Genomic DNA, 16967 nt, shown 5'->3' with positions numbered 1-16967 from the left:
CACCCAATGGCAGGAAATGAAGAAGAACTAAAGAGCTTTTTGATGAAGGTGAAAGAGGAGAGTGAAAAAGCTGGCTTAAAACTCACCATTCAAAAAAAAAAAAAAAAAAAAAAAAAAAAAAAAAAAACTCACCATTCAAAAAACTAAGATCATGGCATCCGGTCCAATTGCTTCTTGCAAATAGATGGGAAAAAATGGAAATAGTGACAGACTTTATTTTCTCGGACTCCAGAATCACTGAAGACATTGACTGCAGCCATGAAATTAAAAGAAGGTTGCTATAACAAACCTAGATAGCGTATTGAAAAGCAGAGACATCATTTTGCTGAAAAAGGTCTGTATAGTCAAAGCTATGGTTTTTCTATAGTCATACATGGATGTGAGAGTTGAACCATATGAAGGCTGAGTGCTGAAGAATTGATGCTTTCTAACTGTGCTGTAGGAGAAGACTTCTGAGAGTCCCTTGGCCAACAAGGAGATCAAACCAGTGAATCCTAAAGAAAATCAATCCTGAATATTCATTGGAAGGACTGATGCTGAAGCTGAAGCTCCAATAATTTGGTCACCTGATGTGAACTGCTGACTCACTGGAAAAGACCCTGCTGCTGGGAAAGGTTGAAGGCAGGAGGAGAAGGGGCGACAAGGATGAGAGGTTGGATGGCATCTTTGACTCAATGGACATGAATTTGAGCAAACTCTAGCAGACAGTAAAGGACAGGGAAGCCTGGCACACTGCAATCTATGGGGTTGTAAAGAGTCACACCTGACTGAGCAACTGAACAGCAACAGCAATAATCCACCAGAGGCAGTAGTTGGTGTTGGCTGGCTGGATTTTAGTCTGATGGTCTGCCTGATAGCAGGGCACTAGTTATTGCATAGAGTCTTGACTCAGTTCAGTTCAGTTCAGTCGCTCAGTCGTGTCCGACTCTTTGCCACCCCATGAATTGCAGCACGCCAGGCCTCCCTGTCCATCACCAACTCCCGGAGTTCACTCAAACTCATGTTCATCAAGTCAGAGATGCCATGCAGCCATCTCATCCTCTGTCATCCCCTTCTCTTCCTGCCCCCAATCCCTTCCAGCATCAGGGTCTTTTCAATGAGTCAACTCTTTGCATGAGGTGGCCAAAGTATTGGAGTTTCAGCTTCAGCATCAGTCCTTCCAATGAACACCCAGGACTGATCTCCTTTAGGATGGACTGGCTGGATCTCCTTGCAGTCCAAGGGACTCTCAAGAGTCTTCTCCAACACCACAGTTCAAAAGCATCAATTTTTTGGCGCTCAGCTTTCTTCACAGTCCAACTCTCACATCCATACATGACCACTGGAAAAACCATAGCCTTGACCAGATGGACCTTTGTTGTCAAAGTAATATCTCTGCTTTTTAATATGCTGTCTAGGTTGGTTATAACTTTCCTTCCAAAGAGTAAGCATCTTATATGCAAAACAGAAAAAGAGACACAGAAATACAGAACAGACTTTTGAACTCTGTGGGAGAAGGTGAGGGTGGGATGTTTCAAAAGAACAGCATGTATACTATCTATGGTGAAACAGATCACCAGCCCAGGTGGGATGCATGAGACAAGTGCTCGGGCCTGGTACACTGGGAAGACCCAGAGGAATCGGGTGGAGAGGGAGGTGGGAGGGGGGATCGGGATGGGGAATAAGTGTAAATCTATGGCTGATTCATATCAATGTATGACAAAACCCACTGAAATGTTGTGAAGTAATTAGCCTCCAACTAATAAAAAAATTAAAAAAAAAAAAAAGAATTAATCTTGAAAAAAAAAAAAAAAGAATTAATCTTGGATTGAATTAGAAGCAGCTCAAGATCTGCTACTACATCTAATAAACTCCAAATCTCTGATTCTGCACAAGTTTTAATAGTACCAAGTTATTTTTATCAATAAATGAATCCATCAAAGAAAAAAAAAAAAAAAAGAGTAAGCATCTTTTAATTTCATGGCTGCAATCACCATCTGCAGTGATTTTGGAGCTCCCCAAAATAAAGTCTGACACTGTTTCCACTGTCACCCCATCTATTTCCCATGAAGTGATGGGACCAGATACCATGATCTTAGTTTTCTGAATGTTAAGCTTTAAGCCAACTTTTTCACTCTCCTCTTTCACTTTCATCAACGACTAGTTTAGACTTAATCCTGGCTCGGCCATGTACCAAAGTTGTGATTTTGGGCAAGCAGCATCTCTTAATCCTAATTTCCTTATTAGTAGAGGAGGAGTAGATCATGGTGGTTAAGAGCAAGGGACACAGGGTTTAGACTTGACTTTAGTGTTTGCTAATTTTGTGCTGTTGGGCTGTATGTGTGTGTGTTATGTACATCAACATTAATAGTTCCCTCATCAGTAAAATAGTAAAAATCACCTCAATAGGGTTGTTATGAAGATTGACTTAATCTGTATAAAATTCTTAGATCAATGTGCAGCATATTAGCTGTTTTAGAAATGTCAGCTCTGGTGTTGACAGTGATGCAGAGGATAATGGTGATGTTTGTCCACAAGATGGGAGCAGCAACTGTTGTTAGGATTAAGTGACACAGGACTGTGGAAGCTCATAAATTACCACCTGATTCGTGGTTTCTCCTGGGTAGGCACTATTAGAATACTTGAAAAATACATAAACATGTAAAAAGGAAACTCAAGAGCCCATAATCTTATAACCTAAATATCCACTGTTAAATTTTAATATTATATGCAGACACACCTACCTAATTGTGGTCAGACTCACAGTTTAAATGTGAAAAAACCGTGAAATGTGTTTATACAAAATTTACACTATAAGAATGTCTTCTATACAATGTTGTTTTTTTAAAAACACCATTTTTAATGGTTGCATTTTGTTCTATAGTGTGGATCTCTATACAACATGTTTTATTTAACCATGAAGTTGATATTGGATATTTGTTCTCCTCATCACACATATATCAATATATTGCTGCAGTGCCAATGTTTGTTTATGATTGTGTGTCTGCATCTGTTTCTTTAGGTTATATTCTTAGATGTATAATTATGGGATAGAAAGAAATGAATGTTCTTATAGCAGTTGATATAATATAAACATTATATTTCACAAAGGATGGAGCAGTTTGCACTTTCACAAGGACATGTGATACCATTTTAAATGATCACATTAGTGAAGTTTTTTTAAATTAAAATATAATTCAGAGCAATATATTTATTATGCAGAAAAATCTTTCATCTTGTGGTATGTCTGGAGATATTTCTTCTTATTAAATTTTCTGGTTAATAGAGAATTACCAAATATACCACACATAAATTGTTAATTTTAAACTAATTAGGAGGGGCTTTGTTGGGTTTTTCTGCCACCATTACAAATAATACAGATTTTGTTTGTGGCAGAGTGTAGCAGAGTGCCTGTTAATAAGAAAGCTTTCCTTCTGATGGAATGTGAGTAAGATTTGCTAGATTTTTGGTGAGGGAGCGGAGGTGAGAGCTAAAGTCGATTGCATGTACTCGGGGCCAGCCAGTCCTAGTATGACATTTCAGTACATCTGCACAAAAGCCCTGGGAAGGGTATGATCCAACCCATTCTACAGTTGTTGAATTGAGACTCAGAGAGTTTCAGTAAATTTTTAAGGCCATGCAGCTAATAAAATGCATAATGGGTATCAAATTCAGTCTTGCTGGTTCCAAATTCCCCCTTGTTTCATTCCACTGAGTTGCCTCCCAGGGAAACATGTCTGCAGAGGAATCATTCATTACGTGGCCAGATGCTACTCTGAGGAGGTCTTGTTAGTCTGAAGCAGTGGGGAGAGGGAAAGGCAGTGGCATCCCGAGGATGGAATTGGAGATGGAGCCTGGCCGGGCTTGAGAGAATTCACAGCCGCCACCTACTAGAAGGAGAAGCGCATGCTGGAGTCGTGGTCTGAGCAGGTCCCCATCCTTTCATGTTATAAGCCGACACTTGAACAAAGTACTGTTGGCCCTGCAAAGTATTGAAAGAGAGAGAATGATACGTTGGGAGTTTTATTTAGTCAGTTTTACCCTGTGTCTGATGAACTCATTCATCCCATTACCCACACTTTAACTTTCTAGCTTTTCTTGACTACAATGTTTTTACATGATAATAAACGTGTTTGGGATGCCCTCTTAATTTCTTTGCTTTCTTTTTTCCAAAATTGGAATATCCTAGTTGCTTTTTCTGACCTCCCCCCAAATATTATACATCAATTTTTAAGTCATAGTTCTGTAGGGTTTACCAAAACCTGCAATTTCTCACCCTTTATCTGTTTTTCCTTTTTTTCTCCTCCCTAGTGGCATATGCTACCATCTTTTTCTAACTGATCATCTTGCTTTATAACATTTACAAGTTGTAATGAACACATTTTCAGAATAATAATTAAAGATCTGGTCCATTCTTTTAGTGGTTGCATAGTACTTCACTTTGGTTAAACACATTTATTTATTTAACCAATCCCTCATTGGTGGACAGATCGTTTCCACATTTTACGATACAATAAATAATACTGTAATAAATATTCTTTACTCAATTATTTTTTTTAAAATTAAATCTTTGATGTTACTTCCTTTTAAAAACCATTATTAAAACAATAGTTTATATCTTTAATGTCTTAAGATATCAAGAATTAAGGAGTTGTGGCAGTATGGAGGTTCTTCAAAAAAAATAAGAACTTCCATATGATCCAGCAATTCCACATCCAGATATTTATCCAAAGAAAACAAAACACTGATTTCAAAATATATATTCATCTGAATGTTCATAGCAGCATTATTTACAATAAGCAAGGTGTGGAAGCAATCCGTGTCCATCAGCATATGAATGGAAAAAGATGTCACACACACACACACACAGACAATGGACTCAGTCATAAGAGTGAAGTTTTGTCATTTGCAGCAACATGGATGGGCCCAGAGGATATTAGTGAAATAAACCAGAAAAAGACAAATACTGTATGATATCACTTATATGTAGAGTCTGAAAAATAAAACAAACTAGTAAATATAGCAAAAAGGAAACAGACTCACAGATATAGAGGACAAGCTAGTGGTTACCAGTAGGGAGAGAGAAGTAGGGAAGAGAGAGAAAGGAGAAGAGAATTAACAGGTACAAACCACGTAAAAAATAAAGAAGATACAACAGGTATGTAATGTACAACACAGGGAATAGAGCCAATATTTTATACGTTTAAATGAAGTATAATCTATAAAAATATTGGATCACTACATTCTACACCTGAAACTAATATAACATTGTAAATAAATGATACTTCTATTTATATATTTATTTTTGGCCGTGCCCCCTGGCATGTGGGAGCTTAGTTCCCCAGTCAGGATCCAACCTGCGCCCTCTGTAAGTGCAGTGGAAGCGTGGAGTCTTAACCACTGGACCTCCAGGGAAGTCTCACATGCTTCAATTTTTAAAAAAGAATTAAGTTGTTTTTTGTTTGATTGAAGTATTTTAAAATGTTTTGTACGGTTTTATGTTTTTGCTTTGAGGAATTTTTTTCCCCCCAAAAGGATATTTCAGAAGTCAGCACTTGTTAAAGCATTCATTGCTTGTAAAATCTGTAAAATAGTGTTTGAAGTGAAAGAAAATAGCAATCTTTGTAGAGCCTTTGCCAGGGATTTAATAACAGTGGCCTTACCTATTATAAACTTAATTTCTGTAACATTAAAAATGGGTTTCTATGTGTCTCAACGCTATGGAGATTCTGTAGAAGTGTAAATCTGCTTCTAGGCTTTTATGTGATTAGGGTAGCGTCTGCATTACTCTCATTGCACGGCCAAGTGGAAAAACTTAATCCCTATAAAAATTAGTTCAAATATTAGAGAGTTCTCTGTGGAGAGTTTTCCATTTTTATCACCATATCACTTTTTCTTTTAAGCAATGGAAATTCCCTTGGGTTCTCTCTGGCCCTCTTCCATCATGTGAGCTATAGTGTTGGGAATCAGACGCTGATAGCATCTCTGGGGGCCACCCACTCAGGGGTTTGTTTGTTCTGCTAATCCATAGTTTTGGCCCCTGGTGTAGACGTGTAAGTAAGATGAAAAGTTAAGATTCTGGGATGATGACCCAACCACCAAGAAGTCTATTAGAATAAGCTGGTTCAAACTTGAAGAGGTGCAACCTAACACAGCTTTTTAATTCTGGGCTTCAGGATTATGCTTTACAGATAACTGTTTTAATTGACTTGCCTTTTAGAAAAACAAAATTCTCCCTCTGCCTCTCACATTTGAAGGTCCTAAGATATTAATTATTTGAGTTGGATAAAAAAAATACAGGTTTAAGTTTACCTAAAACCTTTTTTAATTAAAAAAAATTGATGATCCAGTTTCATTGCATTAATTGTTTGAGGAAATATAGGGTTTGTTCCAGTCTGAACTGAGTTGTTAGGTGTTTTTATATACTGCATTTCATATGCTCATATAGTTTGTAGTTCTATAAATAATTAACATTTAGATTGGTTAAACAAATAAGCACAGTTTGTTCCAGTTTTTCATTCACAGTTTAAGTTAGTTCAGGTTACTGAGAAGTGTAGTGCAACCATATATAGTTTCTTTTTTTGTGAAAGCAGATTTAGACACACTTCTTTTTTGTAATCAAGGGAAAAGGATTTCTCTCAGGAAATTGTGTGACTCCAGTTGATGACTGATCTCAACCGAGGCTGTCGGGGTGAGGGTTAGATGAGGCTGTTATTTTTACCATCAGACAGGGAGTCAAAATTGGATCTCTGAGAGCCTTTGATCCCTCCCCCCAGCCCCGAGATTAAACTGTGATCCAGAAAGCAGCAGCTTTCAAGGCTTGCATGAGGCCAGTCTTTTTCTGATCTCTGTAGAACATGGCAGCTTACAAAGTGGTTCATGCTGTCTGCTCACTCCTTTGTGGGGTTCAGATTATGGATACCAGACATATCATGCTTAATGAGTGGCAGTTGTTGCCAGAGGAATGGGCGTTGGCTGTTGCTTCCAAAGTAGGCGTTTGCTACGAATATCCCAGCACAGACATCAGGGGCAGGGGAACAGGGAGTGTGACGTGAGGACTTGGCCTTTACCGTTGTAAGTCCTGTGATTGTGTATTTCAGGGTCTGCAGGTTTTCCATGATGATTTCTCCAGCCAAAGGACAAAAGTCTTTAGACATGCTCCATTCCACTGGATGGAAAGGGGTGGGTGGGGGAAAAGAGAGGGAGAGAGAAAAATAGAGAAAGAAAAAGGAAGAACAGTCATCTATCAAGAATCTCTCTCAAACACAGTGAAGTTTATCATCTTCTCCTATATTGGCAACCTAACAGTTCCCAGGGTAAGGCAGTTTCCACGTCCACCATTATTTTTTTTAAAACAAAAGCAGGAAAAAAGCAATCACTCACTCAACAGTGATTGTGCGTGCTAAGTCACTTCAGCTGTGTATGACTCTTTGTGACCCCATGGACTGTAGCTGGCCAGGCTCTTCTGTCCAGGGGATTCTCTAGGCAAGAATACTGGAATGGATTGCCATGCCCTCCTCCAGGGGATCTTCCTGACCCAGGGATTGAACCTGCATCTCTCAAGTCTCCTGCAGTGGCAGGCAGGTTCTTTATCCCAGCACCACCTGGTATGTATTTATGTATATAGACCCACACATGCTAAAACATATTATATATAAGTTTGTTGTATATGGAAGATAAGTTATTTGTTACATGTGAGAAGTGAAGGCATCATTAGAATATTACCTTCTATTTGTTCCCCAGGTCTGGTTTCTGTTTCACCATTTTGCTGAGAGTTTTACTTGAAGATCCCAGGGGTATTCTTCTCACAAATAAAGAAGCCTCCTTTCATGCCCTCCTGCATAATTTGACTCCTCCTTCTAGAATAATTCTCTTTCTTTAGTGTCCTATGCTCTACTCCTCTGGCTTTGCTTCTCCTCCATGATAGTGTCTTCCAGGCTTTTTCATTGGCTTCTTTTCAGCTGGAGAATTTGGGATTGTGGCTGAGCTCCCCACACACCTGACATCTCCAAAGCGGGTGTTCCTTCACAGTTAAATCTAACACTCAAATTGTAACACCTCATTTTACTGTGAGACATGCTCTTTCATAACATTTACCACTGGTTGGAAAAACCCATGGTCAGGAGAGAGACATTGTACATCATCAGTAAAAAGCATCTTAAGTGACCGTTTACACATGGCAGGATTTGAGGCAATCCTAAATGGAGCATGAGCTTAAGTCACATGGAAGACAAGGCCTGCATATTTCTAAGCCTCATGATGACGAGCTATAAGCCTTAAGATTTAAATTATATTCTCTCTGACACTTAAATACTTCAAAATTAAGCCAAACCATCTAAATCCTGCTGCTCCCCCAGACTCAGACAATTCCTCTGCTTGGAAATACTCCATTAAGTACTTTTTCTTATAGGAATGTTTCTCTTCTCTTTTTCTTAATTCTAACTCATGACTTAGCCACACATCTAGTCAACCAACCTAAAACTTGGTGCATCCTTGCCTCCTCTTTTTCTCCAATTCCTCACAACCAGTTGATTACTATACCCAGTAAATTCTGTTTTTGAATGCCTCCCATAAATTTCCCTCTTCCCCTACTGAAGCTATTCTAGAGCAGACTCATAATCATGAGCATCAACTCTGCAATTGATTTTTTTTAGGCCTAATTAATAAACTCTCCTAATTGATTTTTCTGTTCATCTCCATATCCTTATATACAATCTTATTATAACCTGCATTATAGTTTTAAGATGAAGATCAAATTATTTAGTTTCTCTGCCTAAAATCTTTTCACAGTGTCTAGTTGATTTCCAAGTGAGGTGAAATCTTAACAAGGCATTCAAGGACCTTCACAGGCTAGTCCCAACCTTATTCTACTATCCTTATGTTCTGCCATTTCCCAAAGCAAAGTCCTTGCTTTATAAATCTCTGTTGCCTGGCTATTATTCTGTGTTTTTATGCCTCTGTCTTGTGTTCATCTTCCAACTTTGCTTGTTGAAACCCTACTAATCCTCTGAATTCCTTAGGATAATTAATTAAATACATCTTTTTCTGTGTTCCCAAAGTACTTCATTTGTATAAAAATAAGATTTAATACACATAATTATGCTTTATTGTATGTGTCTCTTCTTCTTGTTAGATGTTGGGAAATTTAAGAATAAGAAAAGTGTTCGTCATATTTTCCCTCTAGATCCACCTGTGGATCTGTGTTCTTGGTGTATAGAAGATGCTTACTAAATATTTCACAAATCAAATACATATATATTTGTTTTCTTGTGTGCATTTGCATATGTACACATGCTCACACACAATCCAGAATAGACTGGTTTTCCAACAGAGATATTTTTCTCATGTGAATCTTCTCCTTCTCCAGACTCCTGCCCTTTGAAGCTCTCAGGCACATTATAAAGTCTAATTAGAATCAAATGATTAAGGTTTTATGTTTACTCTCAAATCAAGCCTATACCTTATTATAAAAACATATTATAAAAAATATATATGGATGCATTTTAATATATGTTTTTATATATGTGTGTATATATGTATAATTTTTTTCCAAATGTTTTATTATGCTTATGAGCTCTTAGCTCTTGAAAAAGCCATTTCTTAAAGTCAAATTGGAGAGAGTTTGTAATCAGAGAATAATGTTGCATATTATTTTAAGCTAAAGAAAAAAGAGCAGTCACTGAGAGAATTATCACAAACAAAATGAAAATCAGTAGCACATGTGCAAGGACATTTATAAAGAACAAAGAATATAGGAAAATTCTAGAAACAAAAATATCTTTGGTTGCCATTGAGACATATATGGTTGACTGATGTGGTGAAGCCCCAAGCCCAGGGCTGAGGATCAAGAGTTTCTGATTTTGGGCGAAGGATTCAGGGTAACATCCAAAAGAAGAGCTAAGGATTAGTGGGAACAAGACCAGATTATTTGAGAAATGATTAATGAAAAGTTGCTCAGAGATGCAGTATTTAAAATTTCTGAAGAAACAACAATTTATTTTTGAATAAGAGCTATCATGTTATATTGAAATATGTTATACAAAGCATATTTCAGATGGAAAAGAGGGCCTGGCTTCTTGAAAAACAGCACACAAAAAACCAAATAGAAGCAGGTTTGTAGGGAGGTATGGTCCTCTTTAGGAGTTAACAGAAAGGTTTAAATGTTTAAGTCTAATTTGATCTTATAATGTGTGTAGATTTCAACAGGGGAAGGATTTAGAGAAAGAGAAGACTCACATGAAAGGAAAAAAATTCTCCACATTGGAATGGCTAGTCCATTCTGGGACAACCTATAGTTTTTTTTCCCTCCATGTACATCCTTGGGTTGGTGGGCTATTTTGACATAAAGAAAGGTGATTCTGCTCACTCCTGGAAATAGAATGAATAGGATCACTTTGAGAGTCAACTGGGAGTTCTAAGAAGGCAACTTAGTAAGGTCTCTCTGGAAAGTTATGTGTAGTAGTTTAAAGACTTAATATTAAAGCCACGAGAAAAATCACTTATAAGTCTGCTCTAAATCCCTGAAGGGTTGGAGCTGTGTATATGAAGTTTAAAACTATATAAGACTTATAATTTTCAGATAAAGATCAAGGCAACTGTTTCTACTTAGGTCTGGGAAATAAAAGCAGGGTTCAATCATGCAATAGCTCACAGCAGTTGAACATTAGTAAAAAAGGTGCCAGATAAAACCTAGGTGTTAGTATTTCTTAACATTTGGCTCTGACTCAAACTGAATCAGTGTATTTATATCAAATAGCTATGAATATTTTAAATGTGATTTGCTATCTTAACAAATATTTCACTTTTATCTAAGCTTTAGAAACGTCAGCTGGGCATGAGAGTTCTAGCTGAACCATCCTCATTTTTCTGATGACAGTTATGTAAACCACAGACTGAAAGCTTAAGAAGGAAAAGAGCTCCTGATGGTTTGGCCTTGTCATTTGAAGTCTGCAATGTAAGGAGAAGTGTCCCAGGGAGAAGGGTAGAAAATGCATGCCTGGAAGCGTTAGGGTACGCAAGCAGAGAACTTAGTCAAAATGCAGGTCAGTTTCACGCCTCATCGTGTGGATTGAGTGATTAACAAACCCTGAAGCGTTGTAACAGTGTTAGAACTGAAGAGGCCATCCAGAGTCTGCCGGAGCCTCAGTGACACATGCACTGCTATGTGATGATGAGGACCGTATAAAAGTAAAGGCATAAAGAGGTAACACTGCAGCAATGTCTAGTTTCTCTTCAATTGATTAAAAAAAAAAAATGTAAAACTCGCTATTGTCCAGCTTCTCCCTCAAATCTGAAATGACTCAAAGTCTAGAGAAGTTGTTTTACCCTTTCCACACATCAGGAGGACAGACTCTAGAAGGTATCCTCTTGTCCAGGCCCTAACCAAGCTTTGCACTTGAGCCTCACCAGTCTCTCGACTTCAGACCCATTGCTTATGCTATTTTCTCTTTTGGTATGCTCGCCTTTCCCCAAGTCTTCTACACACTTCATTCAAACCCCTGGTTCCAGGACCCTTCCTTTCTACAGCTTTTCTTGGCTTTCCAAGGGAAGCCCCTTTGCAAAACTCCCCACAGCAATTGTAATACATGTTACCTTGCACTTGCTTTATTATTTTGTATCTGAGAGATCTGTCTCCTCTTTAGCCTATGAGCTCTCTGAGAGCCTGAACCAAGCTGCATTAGTACCAGTTTCCAAAGCATCTGTCACAGCACCTAGCACAATATAGGTGGCTCAGTATATACTGGGCAAACTGAATTCTTAGTTCATGAATTTGGAATGCTTGAAGACTAAGATAGACAGAAATCTGACCCTGGTACTTAAAGAATAAGAAAACAGTGTTAGAACAGAAAAAATTACAGTCAAAAGAGAACAGAAGTTATTTGAGCTGCTTAATAAGTAGTTGAGATGGAGATTAATTCCTGGCTTTCAGATTCCCAGCATCCCAGGCTGTTCACTTGTCTATACTGCCTCTGAGGACCCCCAAAACTGAAGTTTATTTCCTATTCCCTATCAGCATGTCTGTGGAACCAAAACAGCATTTTTGCTGGCCACACTCACCCGGCGCCTTAGCTAATGAATGGAATTTGGCTAGACTGCCCAGCCCAGCACCAGAGCATTATGAAATCTTCCCTTGATCCATCTAATTGTGCAGTTTCTACCCTTTCAGGCCAACCATAGCACAAGAGGAAGAGAGAGGGAGAGAGGAACGTGCCGAGAAACCTGGAGAGAGATCAAATATAGTCATTTCTAGAGATGAGAAGATCTGTCTCACTAAAGCATGAACCCGCCTCCCACTTGTGAGTTTTAAATTGGGAACTGACCTGAAAACTCTGAATCTGGGGATTCTGTTTAGGTCTGGCAACATATGAGATTGGAGCCGCTTGCATTTTTTATTTTAAATTCCCTTGGTAGTTCGAGGAGCAGGGGCATGCATTACTTTCAAACAAGAATCTTTATTGTTTGCATAGCACACAGTCTTCCAGTTAATTAGAAAAACATTTTTTTCCCAAATTAAATTTCCCTAGAAAAACAATGATTTAAGTTAAGGGTGAAAGGCTTTTTTTTTTTTTGGGTGGGGGGACATTAGTAAATCCTTCCTGCAACTATTACTTCTAGAAGACTAAAAGTGCAGTTGGAATTGGAAGGCTATATTCGTTTCTTTATTGTCAGATTCTGCTATCCATAAAAATAATATGCGTCTACTTGCATAGGTTATGTACTGTTTTGATTTTGCCTGCCATATGACAGAGCTACCTATAGATACAGACATGATGAAGAGATTCTAAATGTTGAGGATTTTGAAAAGTGCATAGCACTACAAAAGACTACAAATAACAACAACAAAACTCAGCTCCACAATCTGATCTATTTGCTTCTTTATCTACTAATGGCTTTCCGCTTATGACTCTTATCTGAATTTGTACTTTCTTTTGATCCTCTTTGCTTTCTAAATAAAATATATGATTTTTGTGATTCTTACTAGTACTGAGAGTTCTTTCTCTTTTTCCAAGCATGGCATGAAATGTTTGTTGAAGGAATACTAATCTTTCAGGGGCCCAGCTGCTGTCAGTTTAATGTCTTCAGTGAGATTTACAGAGCTTCACCTCTTGTACTTTTTTGGTCTCTTAACCAGAGGTGCCTTTAAGTAAAAATTTCTTCAGTAATTTCTGCAGTTTGGGGATGAGAAAGTCTGAATGATCTCCACTACTGGAGTTACTGGAAGTATAAGTAACCCCTAAATCCCAGATCATATAGAAATCACTTTTTTTTCTTTTCGTTTATAGGATCTCTTTCCTTAGTAGACTCATCTACTGGATTTTCCTAGAACATTAAATTAAGAGTTAGGAAGGTCTCAGATTTATCACAAACTACAAAGTGCAAAATCTCCTTATGTCACATCTAAGATTAGGTGGTATGATAGGGTGGCTTTTAGAGACAGCACAAAGAGGCAGAAGGAGAAAGTCAGAGCTTGGTTCCAACCACATTTAGATCAGATAATTCCAGTGGGTGCTGGAGTTGACCCATATGGCTTGCAAGAGCTGATTGTTAAAATTTCAGGAATTTTTCCAGCTAGAAGTTAAACATAGCCATCATTGAAAGTTAAATTGCATAAATTTATAGTTAAATAAATTGTGTTTAGAAGACAGTAAATAATCAAAACTCATGACTTCCTAATTTACTGCGTTTTACTATTAATTATGATCTTAAGATTATAGATACATGTTTTACCAGTATGGTAGAAATAGCATGTAATGATGTATTACTACACTCATCTCCCCAGTCTCATTAGTGGACGTCACATTGGTAGCTTCACATTAGGTGTGGTGGGAATATGTGCAGCATAGATGTCAGCAAATGCTATGAAACCAAAGCTGGATTTTTTGTTTTGTGGACTGTCTACACCAGGTATTGGCAAACTATAGTTAAAAGCCAAATCTTGCCAGAGGTCAGGCTTTTACATTTTTAAAGGACTGTAAACACATATGCACATACATACACACACACACAGAATATGGGACAGAGACCATGTGTAGTCCACAAAACCTAATATGTTTACTCTCTGGTCCTTTGTAGGAGAAATTTGCTGACTGCTAGTCTAGACTTAAGAAAGTGATGGAGAGTTAATAATTCAAATTAAAGTTAAATGTCTCTGTGGCTGTTACATTATGAGTAACACAAAATAATTGAGGAAATATTCTTCCAGTACTCAGAACTATTACTTGATTCTCCTCCTGCCCTCAATCTTTCCCAGCATCAAGATCTTTTCCAATGAGTCAGTTCTTTGCATCAGGTGGCCAAAGTACTGGAGCTTCAGTTTCAGCAGCAGTTCTTCCAAGAATATTCAGGGTTGATTTCCTTTAGAATTGATTGGTTTGATCTCCCCGAAGCCCAAAGGACTCTCAAGAGTCTTCTCCAGTGCCACAGTTTGAAAGCATCAATTCTTCAGCACTCAGCTGTCCTTATGGTCCAACTCTCACATCTGTATATGACTACTGGAAAAACCATAGCCTTGACTCTATGGACCTTTGTTGGCAAAGTAATGTCTCTGCTTTTTAATATGCTGTCTAGGTTTGTCATGGCTTTCCTTCCATGGAGCAAGCATCTTTTAATTTCATGACTGCAGTCACTGTCTGCAGTGATTTTGGAGCCCAACAAAATAATCTGTCACTGCTTCCACTTTTCCCCCTTCTATTTGCCATGAAGTGATGGGACTGGGTGCCATGATTTCAATTTTTTTAATGTTGAGTTTCTAGCAAGCTTTTTCACTTTCCTCTTTCACTCTCATCAAGAGGTTCTTTAGTTCCTCTTTGCTTTCTGACATCAAGGTGGTACCATCTGCATATCTGAGGTTGTTGATATTTCTCTGAGCAGTCTTGACTCTAGCTTGTGATTCATCAAAGCTGGCATGATTTACTCTGCATAGAAGTTAATTAAACAGGGTGACAATATACAGCCTTGTCATACACCTTTCCCAGTTTTGAACCAATCCATTGTTCCATGTCCGGTTCTGATTGTTGCTTCTTGACCTGCATACAGGTTTCTCGGGAGGCAGGTACAGTGGTCTGGTATTCCCATCTCTTTAAGAATTTCCCACAGTTTGTTGTGGTCCACATAGTCAAAGGCTTTAGCATAGTCAGTGCAGCAGAAGTAGATGTTTTTCTGGAATTCCCTTGTTTTCTCCATGATCCAATGGATGTTGGCAATTTGATCTCCGGTGGTTCCTCTACCTCTTCAAAACCCAGCTTGTATATCGGGAAGTTCTGAGTTCACATACTGCTGAAGCCTAGCTTGAAGGATTTTGAGCATAACCTTGCTAGTATGTGAAATGAGTTCAGTTGTGTGGTAGTTTGAACATTCTTTGGCATTGCCCTTGGTTGGAATGAAAACTGACATTTTCCTGTCCTGTGGCCGCTGCTAAGTTTTCCAAATTTGTTGATGTATTGAGTGTGGCCCTTTAACAACATCATCTTTTTGGGATTTGAAATAGCTCAGGTGGAATTCCATTAGCTCCTTTAATTTTGTTCATATTAATGCTTCCTAATGGACTTCCCTGATAGCTCAGTTTGTAAAGAATCTTCCTGCAATGCAGGAGACCCTGGTTTGATTCCTGGGTCAATAAGATCTGCTGGAGAAGGGATAGGCTACCCAATCCTGTATTCTTGGGCTTCCCTTGTGGCTCAGCTGGTGAAGAATCCACCTGCAATGTGGGAGACCTGGGTTAGATCCCTGGGTTGGGAAGATCCCCTGGAGAAGGGAAAGGCTACCCACTCCAGTATTCAGGCCTGGGGAATTCCACAGACTGTATAGTCCATGGGGTTGCAAAGAGTCGGACATGACTGAGTGACTTTCACTTTCACTTTCATTTTCAATGCTTCCTAAGGCCCACTTGACTTCTCACTCCAGGGTGTCTGGCTCTAGGTCAGTGATCACACCATCGGGGTTATCTGGGTCATAAAAACCTTTTTTGTATAGTTCTTCTGTGTATTCTTGCCACCTCTTCTTAATCTCTTCTGCTTCTGTTAGGTCCTTGCTGTTTCTGTCCTTTATTGTGCCCATCCTTGCATGAAATATTCCCTTGATATGTCCAGTTTTTTTTTTTTTAAATGTCTAGTCTTTCCCACTCTATTGTTTTCTTCTGTTTCTTTGCATTCTTCATTTAAGAAGGCTTTCTTTTTTAAAAAAATTTAATTAATTTATTTATTATAATTAAGAAGGCTTTCTTATCTCTTCTCGCTATTCTCTGTATTCTCTGGAACTCTGCATTCAGTTGGGCATATCTTTCCATTTCTCCTTTGCCTTTCACTCCTCCTTTTCTTGCTCAGCTATTTGTAAAGCTTCCTCAGACAACCACTTTGCCTTCTTGCATTTCCTTTTCTTTAATATGGTTTTGGTCTCTGCCTCCTGTACAATGTTATGAGCCTCTGTCCATAGTTCTTCAGGCACTCTGTCTACCAAAGTTGAACTCTTGAATCTATTTGTCACCTCCACTGTATAAACATAAGGGATTTGATTTAGGTCATATGTGAATGGTCTAGTGGTTTTCCCTACTTTCTTCAATCTAAGCCTGAATTTTGCAATAAAGAGTTCATGATCTGAGTCACAGTCAGCTGCAGATCTTGTTTTAGAGCTTCTTCATCTGTGGCTGCAAAGAACATAATCAATCTGATTTCAGTATTGACCATCTGATGATGTCAGTGATTAGAGTCATCTCTTGGGTTGTTGGAAGAGGTTTTTTTCTATGACCAGGGTGATCTCTTGACCAAACTGTTAGCCTTTGCTCTGCTTCATTTTTCTCTCCAAGGGCAAATTTGCCTGTTATTCTGGGTATATTTTGACTTCCTATTTTTGCATTCCAATCCCCTATGATGAAAAGGACCTTTCTTTTTGGTGTTAGTTCTAGAAAGTACTGTAGGTCTTCAGAGAATAGGTAAACTTTAGCTTCTTCTTCAACATCAGTGATTGGGTCATAGACTTGGATTATTGTGATG

The 16967-nt window shown here is 38.3% G+C and overlaps 1 protein-coding gene across 1 annotated transcript in view; it reads right to left on the bottom strand.

The window, feature by feature from the left end:
- Positions 1-16967, bottom strand: part of ANKFN1 (ankyrin repeat and fibronectin type III domain containing 1) — a 362043-nt gene that overhangs the window by 73094 nt on the left and 271982 nt on the right. Inside the window, exons 8-9 of the mRNA XM_043902728.1 lie at positions 7050-7147; positions 3871-3961 (exon numbers count right to left, since the gene is read on the bottom strand). Coding sequence (XP_043758663.1) covers positions 3871-3961; positions 7050-7147 — 189 coding nt within the window. The remainder of the gene's footprint in view (positions 1-3870; positions 3962-7049; positions 7148-16967) is intronic.

Source organism: Cervus elaphus, chromosome 5 (genome assembly GCF_910594005.1).
Source record: "Cervus elaphus chromosome 5, mCerEla1.1, whole genome shotgun sequence".
NCBI lineage: Eukaryota > Metazoa > Chordata > Mammalia > Artiodactyla > Cervidae > Cervus > Cervus elaphus.
Note: the sequence above shows the minus strand (reverse complement) of the source record. Positions and strands in the feature narration are given on the sequence as shown.